This window comes from Microcaecilia unicolor, chromosome 11 (genome assembly GCF_901765095.1).
Source record: "Microcaecilia unicolor chromosome 11, aMicUni1.1, whole genome shotgun sequence".
Classification (NCBI taxonomy): Eukaryota; Metazoa; Chordata; class Amphibia; order Gymnophiona; family Siphonopidae; genus Microcaecilia; species Microcaecilia unicolor.
The window spans coordinates 160,322,753-160,335,129 of record NC_044041.1 but is presented as its reverse complement, the minus strand read 5'-3'; the positions used below and the strand labels follow the sequence as shown (position 1 = coordinate 160,335,129).

Genomic DNA, 12,377 nt, shown 5'->3' with positions numbered 1-12,377 from the left:
GGGAGAAGAACTGTAAACAAAATCTGTATTTAAATGTTATGGAATCTCTCAGGAGCAACTGAGCTTCTATTCCACCCCCCCCCCCCCCCCCCCCCCCCCCCACACACACACACCAAAAAAAGGCAAGAAAAAGATGAATGACATAAATTATACATTTTAGGACAGGGATGGGCAACCTCAGTCCTCGAGGGCCACAACCCAGTTGGGAGTTTCAGGATTTCCCCAATGAATATGCATGAAATCTATTTGCATGCACTGCTATTGTATGCAAATAGATCTTATGCATATTCATCAGGAGAATTCTGAAACCCCAACCAGTGGTGTGCTGGAGCAGGCTCTCACAGGCTCTCGAGAGCCGTTTGTTAAGTTTTTAAGAATTTTAGGAGCCGGTTCTCCATGGCTACTTTAACAAATGGATCCCAAAATGTGGGCTTGGGCCCCTCCTGAATTCTCTTTTACTTTGCTGGCGAGAGAGAGCCCCCTGTTAACAATTTACCAGCACACCCCTGTATAAATGTGACCCTCGAGGACTGAGGATGCATACCCCTATATTAGGATATAACGGGCTAGATTTTATATGTCACACCTAAAAAAACCCATGTGGAAAACAATTACACTTAGGCGTATTCTATAAAGTATGCCTAGATTTAGGCCTACTTTATAAAATATGCCCAAATTTTCGCCCTGTTTATAGAATATCCTGAGTGGCCATCCAAACAACTAAATTTAGTCATGGGCATGTACACCAAATAAAACTTAGTGTAAATGCCCACAACTAAATTAGGCGTGGACCAGGTGTATTCTATAACAATGTGCACAACCCGCCCATTCTATGCCCCCTTTTCAACTATGCGCATTAGAATTTTCGCATATCACTTTACAGAATATGCTTAGATAGTTCTGTATGTAAATTCTAATTAATGCCAATTAGTGTCAATAATTGCTTGTTAATTGACAATTATTGGGACTGGTTGGCTTGTTAACTAATTAACTTGCACACACAAATCCAGAATACAACTGCATTCACGCATACAAATTAAGTTGCAGTATATAGAATCCAGGGGAAAGTGTTTTATAGGATCAGATTCAAATTGCTGGTCCTTACTCACAGAGCTATTTATGAGAAAGTGCCCTTGTTGTTGGCATTGGCATCTTTGCTACATCCATATGCTCCATCTAGAACGCTGAGATCCTCAGGTACTTTGGCGAGTTGAGACCTGCCTGATGTCCACTAGAAAGGGGGCGGTTGTTTAACTTGGCACCTTGCTTGTGGAATTCTCTCCCTGCGTCTCTAAGGGGAATATAGTCTCTTTCATGTTTTAAATGACTCTTGAATGTTCACTTTTTTATAATGGCTTTTGCTGTTGCTCTTCCTGAAAGTTAGTGGGGATTGAGGCCAGGTGTGAGTTTTGATAGTAGTAGTATTTGATTTTATGGTTCTTGATTGTGCTTGTGATTGCTGTTAGGGTATGTGTGGCCTCGTATGGATGTATCTTTACTATTTGAAATTGGAATTCCTTTTCTTTTTGTTTTTAATGATTTAGAATTGTGATCTGCTGTGATCTTGTTTTTGAGTCAGGCACTATAGAAAATGAAATAAACTATAAAGGAAAGGAGACCCAAAAATAAAACAAAAAAATAGGTTACCTGTAGTACAGCAGCTTCTCTCAATCCCCTCTAACTTCTTGGAAAGTAATATTAATTTGTGGAGCACAATTGTTTACAGCCCTGTACAAATTTAATCAATTGTTACAAAGCCCATTTCCTGAAAAGTTTGGGTGTGAAAATGAATGGCCTGAATTAAGTGACTTGCTAACAGACATACAGTGATATTAGGAATTCATGGTCACTTGAATCATGTGGAACCACCAATATTTTGTCCATCACAGCATCTGCATCAGCATGAGATGAGTCTAGAAATTGGAGGCCAATGCTTAAAGGTTTGCAGTAGAATCAAATTCTACTGCGAACATAGCACAGCAAAATTGCCAACAGCATGCTCAGAATAATGAGCATGCAAATTAATGCTGCATTAAAATTGCTGCTCACTACTTTGTGCTAATTTTCCTATCAGTACCTAAGGGCTGATTGGCTCAGCCACTAACAGGGAAGTTTTTTTTTTTTTAAAGCATGCCACAGTGTCCCTTACCCCAACCCCTTCCCTATTAATTAAAAAAAAAACTGGCCCTGTCCCAGCTGAATATCCTCCCTCACAACATTGGGCCCCCCTCCCACGACCTTTAAAAAAAACCCTGGTGATCTGGTGGACTCCTCCAGGCCCCCTCACAAAGGGCCCTGGTGGTACAGTGGACCCCTGACCCCACCACAAAAAAAACTTAGAAAAAGCCCTGGTGGTCGACCTCCCCCTCCGGAAGTTCACCCTAGAAGGAGGGAGGAAAGGATGCCTGAGTGGGGCCTAGCTATCTTTTAAGGGAAAACTCCCTTATATGGTATTTAGACCCCACCCACTGCTTCCTAGGATACACAAGGCAGGGTGGTGTAATGCCCAGCAGTGTTGCCAGGTGGGCGGTTTTACCGCCCAATTGGGCGGTTTTCCACGACCCGCCGCGGGAAAGTTTTGCCCGCGGCGGGTTGCGGTTTTTTGGGCTGTTTTTTGGGCTTCTGGGCGGTTTTTTGTGCGGCTTTTTCGGCCGCGGGGGGCGGGGTTAGTGACGTTTTTGGGCGGGGTTAGTGACGTAGGAGGCGGGGCCGATGATGTGGGAGGCGGGGCCGGTGACAGCGGGGGCGGGGTTAATGACGGCGGGGGCGGGGGTGATGACGCAGGGGTGGGGGTGTCAGGGGCGGGGTTTGAGTTTGGGCGGGTTTTGGGCGGGTTTTGTGCTGCATTGGGTGGGAAAAAAAATTTCCACCTGGCAACACTGCTGCCCAGAGCAGGAGGGAATAGGCATCCTTCTCTCCTGTCTCCTACAAGGTATGAAAAGGTCAGGGGGGGAGAGGGGGGATGTTTGCAATGTTGGGGGAGGGGGATGTTTGGGGAGGTGTGATGTTCAGCTGGGCCAGGGCCAGTTTGTTTGTTTTTTATTGATAGGGATGGGTTGGGCTAATAGGGATGCTCGGGGGGGGGGGGGGGGATCACTATGTCAGGGATTGGGGCCAGGTGAGCAAGGTACAGTGGCATTGTTAGGGAAGCCAGTTTGAGGCAGGGTGATCAGGTTGGTGGGAGAGAAGGGGTGTCAGACAATCAACCCTTCTAAAGCTGCCTTGGACCTAGCGTTAGTTTTTCTGGTGCTAAATGCACCCGAGCTTTTTTTTTTTTTTTAAAGAATTTGTGCAGGGTACTAAATAACTGCATTAAAATGTGGTCTGTGCTAATGGTTTCAGTGCAATTGGGTGGCACACTAACAACAGCGCTAATCACCTTTAGCGCTGGTGTTAGGTTTTGAGCATTGGCCCGTTGGTTTGTTTGGTCCTTCCAACCAAAAAGGTCTGTTTCTTTTTTCCCTCATAACCACAGAACATTTACAAGCAATCAGGATGTTTGTCTCAGAGAATGTGACTGTTCCTACCTACAGCCCTTATCACCTGCTTCTCACCTCACCATCTGTTGCTGTCAGTGCAAATAATTGTAATTAGTGGTTGCAGTCCTCAGAAACCTCCATACTCTGCTCCTGCCCAACTATTTTAGTCCTATTTTTCTGCACTTTGCTGGGTCTCTTCTGGTATTTTAACTGTTCTGCTCGAGTCTTTGCTGGTATTATACTTATTTAGATTTATCACAGCTTTTTCAGTAGTAGCTCAGGGTGAGTTACAGTTACTTACCCTCTGTATTTCCTGACCCTGGAGGACTAACAGGCAGATGCACAAAAGTCCAAGAAACATCTGTATTCATAGAGATACTCGATATAAGTTACCAAGTCGGAAATAGCAAGTGATTCCCAAAGAAAATTGCATTTAAATGGGCTGCAAGGACTTTCAATGAGCAGCTTGTTAGGGAAATCACCAGTGCATGCATAAAACAGCCACCTGCAAACCAGCACATGCATAACAGCCAAATTGCTAAGAGTGGCTGCTATGCATATGCCCAGGACAGCATGTGCTACGGACATACCTCCACAGCGTTTCACTTCACACAGCTTTCATACAAGCTGTGTGTAGGTCTTTTTTGTTTCTGGACAAGTTGCGGACCACAATGGAAAGTGGCAGCCGAGGCCTGTCTTTCCCCAGTTTGGAGACCGATTGCATCATACTGGGAAATCCAAAAAGGGGGCTGCATTCTCCAACGTGCTGATACCGAACAAGATCCCTAAATTTTGCATCCCTCTAGAGATTGGGGGGACTCTTCAGTATAGATCTGTCCCCAATATCCAAGCTGCAGTCTCTGCAGAGCCCAGAGAGGTTTGCAGGGTAGCTCACAGCTCACACCCCAGCTTGCCATTTTCAGAGCTCCATGTCATCCAAAAGTGCCGACGATGCCCCCGCAGACCTGTCCTGCGGTGGTGAGGAAAGTACCAATACTTATCAGTCACAGGCTGCACCATCTCTGCCACATTTGCCCAAAGCACAGACCTCCTATGGCTTTTGAACTTTACTGGAAAGCCCCCACACTAGAAGAAAAGGATCTCTTTTTCACAGCGACCCTGTCAACTTTTTTGGGGAAACTCTCTGTTTACCCAAGATCTGATCCAACTAAAAGGTAGGTGTTCCTTTATGTGCATCACTCGGAATGCATATTTACATACTAATCAGCTCATTATAAAAGCTTTGCATACAATTCTCGTTGGCTGCTACTGTGAATCATAGGAGCCGACTCTGTGGATGCTGTGGGTGCTTGAGCACCCCCAATAATTAGAGAATTCCTTGTATATACCCAGGGAGGGGTTATTGCCATTGGGCTTACAGGTAGCACTCCCAATAATTCTGAAAAGTAGGCTCCCCTGCTGTGAATGGAAAAGAGCCTGCAGAACCCCTTTGTGCATTTCTTGAACACCTTGCTCACTAAACCGGCTTGAACCAGTCAAAATCGCACGTGCTGCTCTGGTAAATTTTGTGCATCGGGGCCTGAGTGTCTCGCCCAAGATCACAAGGAGCAGCAGTGACATTGAACCAGGCTTCCCTAGTTGTTGGCCCCAGTGCTGTAGCTACTAGAATATGCCTCCATGCTGCTGTGCTCATTGTACTTTGCCGAGTCTCCTCTGGCATATTCAGTCCCTATTTTGTTCTCCTGCATTATTAGTTCCTTGTATTCTGCATACAGATACACAAGATACACACAGATACTTTTGTATCCCTGCAGACAAACAGACCTCAATTAGGTACTTTTGCTGCTGATCACCTTATTGCTATCACACAAACACCTATTTTAGCCTCTCATTGACACCCAAAAGCTATGAGTGGACTCAGCAGTCTTTGCTGAGTATATACTGGAAGCTAGACCCTGGAGCAGGAACCTGGACAACCAAGAAAATTTTGAATTGCAATATTAAATGTCAGTAAGGAGGATAAAGCAGTTTAAACAACTTTCTGCCTCCTGGCTATAGTCTTTGCTGTGATTACAAACAGAGGAGAAATGATGGAGGGTGGAGAGTTTTTCAGAGGGAGGGGGTGGAATCAATGTCCCCTCTCCCCCAGCACCACACCTACAAAGAGTTCCCCCTGCATATCCTGCAATCCCAAAACCTGATCCAGGGTACCCCCATACACCAAACACAGGGGCTTTCTTTCTTCTAACTCCCCCCCCCCCAAACACCTTGCATCACAATTATGGTAGTGTCCCATCCCATACTATACAGTTTTATTCCCAACTGATGCAAAGGTGTAACACACAATACTAACAATGAACTTTTATTCCATAAAGTTATTTTTTATCATATATACTCATATGTTTCTAAGGGACAAACACAGACACACTGGTCTTCAAAGATGTTCGGGCATATAACCATAGCATGACTCTTCTTTTAAAGTAATGCCCCCAAGTGCCAAATAACATATTTTGTGCAAAAATATGTTTAAGCTCTCACTTAACTTGCTAGGTGAAAAGAATAAAACGGGTCCCGACATGGTCCATGTTTCGCTGGAGCTGTTTCAAGGCACTACTACTACTACTTAGCATTTCTATAGCGCTGCCAGGGTTACGCAGCGCTGTACAAGTTTAGACAAGGGGAAGGACAGTCCCTGCTCAAGAGAGCTTACAATCTAAAAGTAATAAGCTATGTAGTCAGTGTATGTATCGGGAATGGGGAAGGTGGTTAGGCGCCAAAAGCAAAAGAGAAGAGATGGGCCTTGAGTAAGGACTTGAAAATGGGCAGGGAGGGCGCACGTCGTATGGGCTCAGGAAGTCTGTTCCAGGCATAAGGTGAGGCGAGGCAGAAGGGGCGGAGTCTGGAGTTAGCGGTGGTGGAGAAGGGTACAGATAGGAGTGATTTGTCCTGAGAGCGGAGGTTACGGGTGGGAACATATGGGGAGAGGAGGGTAGAGAGGTAATGGGGGGCTGCTATATATCTTTAAACCTAGTGTGTGAAAAGCGTACCTCACATGCAGGACTTCTAATGCCATTTTATGGAATGTTTTATGAAAGTTCATTGTTAGTATTGAGTGTTACACCTTTGCATCACATGGGAATAAGAACTGTATAGCTTTGTTATATTTCTCATCTTTTTAGTGTCCTATCCCATGTATAAGAAAGAGCACAAAGGGCCTTTAAAAACCCAAACAAAGCAAACAACCTTATCAGCTGCTGCATCCATCTTATCGTTCTTTTTATTGGTACCATTTTTATTTGATGTGACTTATATTTTCAAACGTGCATACGAAGGTACACGGAAGAAGTATAGGTTTCATTGACCCCTGACGCAGGTGCGGCAGCACCGAAACACAGCCCGTGTCGGGTCTTTCTTCAATCAAAGTTCACCATTAAAGGATTATTTTAATGAAAAAAAACTGTGTTCCTTCCCGTTTTTAAAGGCCCTTTGTGCTCTTTCTTTTTGTTTGGTCTTTTTGTACTTGGTTCCCTCTCTTTGTTATACTATCCCATGCATATACACACACACCTACACACCTTGCACACAGAGAGAGTAGACCCCCCCCCCCCCCTTATACCTCCTACCCCTGGCACCAGAGTGGGAAGAAGATGTCTCCTCTTAGGAGTAGGAGTGATCCTGGAGGTAAACTTTGGGGCATGAGTATGCCCAGGGGCCCCATCTGATCCAATCTAGGTGTTGCCTGATTCTCTTTGTGTGTCTCTTCTTCTGTTGTCCGATGACTGGTCCCCTTACAGTTCAAGTTAATTAGTATTTATAGACACATATGGAAGTAACATCTAAGTGGTTTACATACCTTAAAAAAACAACAACCTCGAAATACAATTGCAAATAGGAAAGAGGCCGTCTCCATGTGTGACATGTCTCCTCAGTAGCGCACTACCACAACTTCTAAGCCTAAACTGCTCTAGATTGTAAGTTTTCCTAAATTAGTATGTGGAGGGGAACACACCTGCATAAACCTCCTCTTACCGCTGCAGTCTATTCAGGTGCAGAGAGAATTGGTTCAGGATGTCTCTCTTATCCAGAATAGTTCCGTTTCACTGCATCGAGCTTCATGCCCAGATCCGTTTCCCACACGCTCACGCGGTCTCTCTTATTCGAATCCCACATCAGGGTCTCTTTGAGACTTGGGTTAGAACTGGAGCCAGCTCGGCTGCAATCATCCCTTTTACAGATCAGTTCCCAGTTTCTCTGCGGTCACCACTTTGCTGAGATGTGTCGCTAAAGCAGCTGCAACCACAGGCGGTGTCACTCCAAAGGACAGCCCAAGGCTTAACAATCGTTAGCCCCTTTATCCCATCCCCCTAAAGCAGTTGTTCTTATTAACCACGTCTCAGGAAGATGGCTACAACTGGAAAACGGGATGTAGAATGTGTGGAAGTCCAAAGATGGGGTAAATCCCCTCTCATCAATCTACCATGACCTTCTGTGTTAGTTCAAGTCTACTTGCTTCTTCTGCATCCCAACAGCAGAATCACAGAAGCCATAAATCTTCGGGAAAGAAGATTGCACATTTAGAAATGGGTCAGTGGAGAAGGGATTATGTGGACGCTTGATGTTCTTAGCAGTTACCTGACATTTAGGTCTAACTTATGGTACTGTAGCAGCCCAATCATAGGGACAGGTTCCAATTCCATTACTACGACTAACTTTCTGTAAAACGTTCTAGACGGTCATTTAAGTTTTCCGAGGACTCAACAAACTTCTGGGCAATGAGCTGTTTAGAGCCGGCACCTTGCCACCCTTTGACCCATCCTACTGACAGCACTCCAATATTAATAGTAATATGAATCAATAATTTACACGACTAACACTGTAGCTGAAATACTACATTGACTACATCTGATTTGTGCCTCGCTTTCCCTTCCATTCTATTCTCTCTCTCTTTTTTTTTTTCTTTTTGGAGGGGGCTGTTATTAAAACTAAAATATGATTACAATAAAATAACCAAACAATCTTAACATTCAAATTAAACAACAACAATAACAGACAGAGCTAAAATCAGCTGAGTGAATTCTTCAGAAACTGATCTGGCCCCTTCTCCTGCATTCAGCAATTCTATAGTAAAAGAGGCTTGCTTTCAAATCTGGGGATGGGGTGCTCTCTTACCTGGGGATGAAGGAGCAGCAGGAGGAGGAGCAGCAGCAGCAGCAGGGTGATGGGGAGCGGCTGCTTCTGTCTCATTGTCTGGACCATTCTCTCGCTCTCTTTCTCTCCCCACCTGCCCTCTCTCTCAGGGGGGCTCTGCCAGGAGTGGCACAGTCTTTGTCCCCTGGCCCCCTCCTCAATGCAGGGCTCTGAAGGCACCATGCAGAAGGCTCTTCCTGCCTGGATCCCTCTAGTATCGGTGGCTCAGCGACTCCCAGCCGGAGTCTAAACGTGCACAGAGCCTGGAGCAGCCGAGGCTGACATCATGCGAGCCTGGGTGGAGCCAGCGAGAGGAGGCTAATCCCAGCCCCAACTCCTCACCAACTTTCCCTGCAGCTCCTGGCAGGGCTCGTGCAGAGGCAGAGGCTTCCTGCTGGAGGATCCTGCCCCTGGTGCCGCAGGGACCCGGATTCAGCACAGGGGTGGGGAGAGTAATGGAAAGGGGAAGAGTGGAGGATCAGGAGAGTAATGGAAAACTGGAGCAAACTGGGCTTCCTTCCAGCAATGGCATGCAGGACCCCAGCACTGTGAGCTTACTCACAAGTGGCAGCTTCTTTCCAGCCCTATGAGTTTCTGTTCAGCAGTGCCAGCCCACTGCAACAGTGAGAGCATCCTTCTAGAAATTTCAGTCACCAGAGTTTATCAATAGAAATCAAACAAAATAAAACATGGAAAAGAAAATAAGATGATACCTTTTTTTATTGGACATAACTTAATACATTTCTTGATTAGCTTTCGAAGGTTGCCCTTCTTCGTCAGATCGGAAATAAGCAAGTGGACTAACACGGCTACCACACTCCAGTCACCAGAGTGAACTTCCTCTGTACCAGCAAAGACCACAATAGTGAGCTCACTTCCAGCAGTGGGAGCCAGGACACCAGCAGTGTGAGTTTCCTTCTAGCAGTGCCAGCTGAGACCACTAGCAGGGCCGGCATGGACCCCAGCAGTGCAAGCTTACTCCCAGACTGGAGCATAAAGTACATAAGTATTGCCATACTGGGACAGACCAAAGGTCCATCAAGCCCAGCACCCTGTTTCCAACAGTGGTCAATCCAGATCACAAGTAGCTGGCAAGATCCCAAAACAGTACAATATATTTTATGCAGCTTATAATAGAAATAAGCAGTGGATTCTCCCCATCCTTTTTAATAATGGTTTAGGGACTTTTCTTTTAGGAAACTATCCAAACCTTTTTTAAACCCCGCTAGACTAACTGCTTTTACTACATTCTCTGGCAATGAATTCCAGTTTAATTACATATTGAGTGAAGAAATATTTTCTCCAATTCATTGTAAATGTACTACTTTGTAGTTTCATTGCATGCCCCCTAGTCCTAGTATTTTTGGAAAGAGTAAACAAGCGATTCACATCTACCCGTTCCACTCCACTCATTATTTTACAGACCTCTATCACTATCTCCCCTCAGCTGTCTTTTCTCCAAGCTGAAGAGTTCTAGCCGCTTTAGCCTTTCCCCATAGGGAAGTCGTCCCATCCCTTTTATCACTGTCATCACCCTTTTCTGTATCTTTTCTAATTTCACTGTATCTTTTTTGAGATGCGGTGGCCAAGTTAGAATAACAATCCACAGGACCAAAAGTCTAAAACAAATAGACCACACAGAAAGCTACAAAAAATCAAACACACCAAAAACAACCACAATAAATATGCCCTAATACCAATAAGATATATAAATGCAAGATCAGTAGTCAACAAGACAGCACTGTTGAGAGACTGACTAGAAATGGAACAACTAGGACTACTGCTAACAACAGAAACATGGATGCAACTTGAAGATAACCCAGATGACTGGGATACAAAATGATACACATCGACAGAACTAAAAAATAAAAAAAAGGGAGAAGGAGTGGCAATAAAATATAAATCCACATTCACTGGAGCCAATTGTTAAACACACAACCTCAGCAATAGAAATATTGGCCTGCAAAATCACCGACACAACACTAGCAGGTCAATTAAATATCATACTGTTCTACCGACCCCCAGGCAGTTGGACTAACGCCCAAGATTTCCAGGACTTTGTATCAAATACCTGCACAAACCAACAAAACGTAATATTAATAGGAGACATCAACCTACACCTAGATAAACAAAATGACACTAACACAAGAGCACTAATTAAATTCCTAGACCAATGGAATTTCACAACAGCACAAGGGACCTCATTCCACACAAAAGGTCACCTCTTGGACATACTAGCACACTAGCATACTAGCAAACAACAATCACACACTAGAAAACCACAACTGGGAAGAGGTGGTATGGTCAGACCACAACAAGCTCACACACTAAAATGGAAAGAGAATGGAAGTAATAGAACACCAACACCACCATGCAAATATACAACCAGAGGGAAGGTGGACAACCACACCTTTTGGGAAACAGCAAGAGATGAGCACAGCAACCTAGCAACAAACAACATCCACTTCATGAAACACTGGAATGAAAAGTGAAAATATACTGAACAAAGTAGCAACACTAAAAACAAAAACAAGAAATAAAAAAACCAAGATCCTGGTTGAACGATGAACTAACCATGAAAAAACTATGTAGGTAACTTGAAAGAAAATGGGCCCAAAACAAAACAGAACAAAACAAAACAAAGACGTTAGGAGGATAGCTATGAGAACCTACACAGTATAAAGAAAGCTAAAGCAGAACACTACAACACATATGCAAACTCAGAACAGATTAATATGAAAAAATATTCAAAATCATGAACAATCTACTGAACATCCAGGACGTACTGGCAGTAAGTGAAACACCACCTAGTGCAAATGAGCTTGCACAGTATTTCGAACAAAAAAAAAATAACAAAAACAAGAACCAACCCTCTTGATATCACAGACATCCATCACTGACTTCCTCCAAGACTCTGAAACCAACAATATCCAAAACATGGCATACACAACTTGGTCTGCATTCGAACCACCAAACACAGTGAATGATGCACTGACAAAATACACACATGCAAAATGCATACTGGACAAATGTCCCAGCTACATGATCGAAAACCCGCCAGAATGGTTCATCGAATGCATCACCAAACACTTTACTTATATGTTCTCAAAAGGACAATTCCCAAAAGACCAAGGAGAAATAATACTCGCTCCAATCCTCAAGAATGCAACCAGCAAAATCAGTGATATCACAAACTACAGACCAGTGACCTCAATACCACTGCTAACCAAAACAATGGAAGGCATGGTAGCACAATAACTAATGGAATACATGACAAAATTCACAGTCCTGAAAAATCACAATCAGGATTCAGACCACAACACAGTACTAAAATGGTCATAACAACATTGATAACAAAGTTCAAATGTTTGATAAACCAAGGTCAGAGCATACTATTGCTACAAGTTGATATGCCAAGCGTGTTTGACCTAGTAGATCATGCAACACTAATGGCCTTGCTCGATTACACGGGAATCAGTGAGATGGCTTCTTAAAGCCCAGATCCTACATAGTGAAGATGTCAAAGAACAAACCTTAAAGAAACTTCAGACCACTCAAAACACGGCAGCTAGGCTTATGTTCGGAAAAACGCGATTTGAAAGTGCAAATCCCCTTCGTGAAAAACTACACTGGCTCCCAATCAAAGAACGCATTGCTTTCAAAATCTGCACTCTGGTTCACAAAATCATCTACGGCGAAGCTCCAGGATACATGACAGACTTGATTGACTGTCAACTGTGGAACGCATTA

General features: G+C 44.1%; 1 protein-coding gene across 3 annotated transcripts in view; it reads right to left on the bottom strand.

Annotated features, from left to right (window-relative positions):
* Positions 1–8,952, bottom strand: part of LOC115479944 (protein jagged-1-like) — a 192,567-nt gene extending 183,615 nt beyond the window's left edge. For all 3 annotated transcript variants that reach the window (XM_030218282.1, XM_030218283.1, XM_030218281.1), the window contains exon 1: positions 8,610–8,952. In XM_030218282.1, coding sequence (XP_030074142.1) covers positions 8,610–8,810 — 201 coding nt within the window. In that variant the 5' untranslated portion in view covers positions 8,811–8,952. The remainder of the gene's footprint in view (positions 1–8,609) is intronic.
* Positions 8,953–12,377: the final 3,425 nt, after the last annotated feature.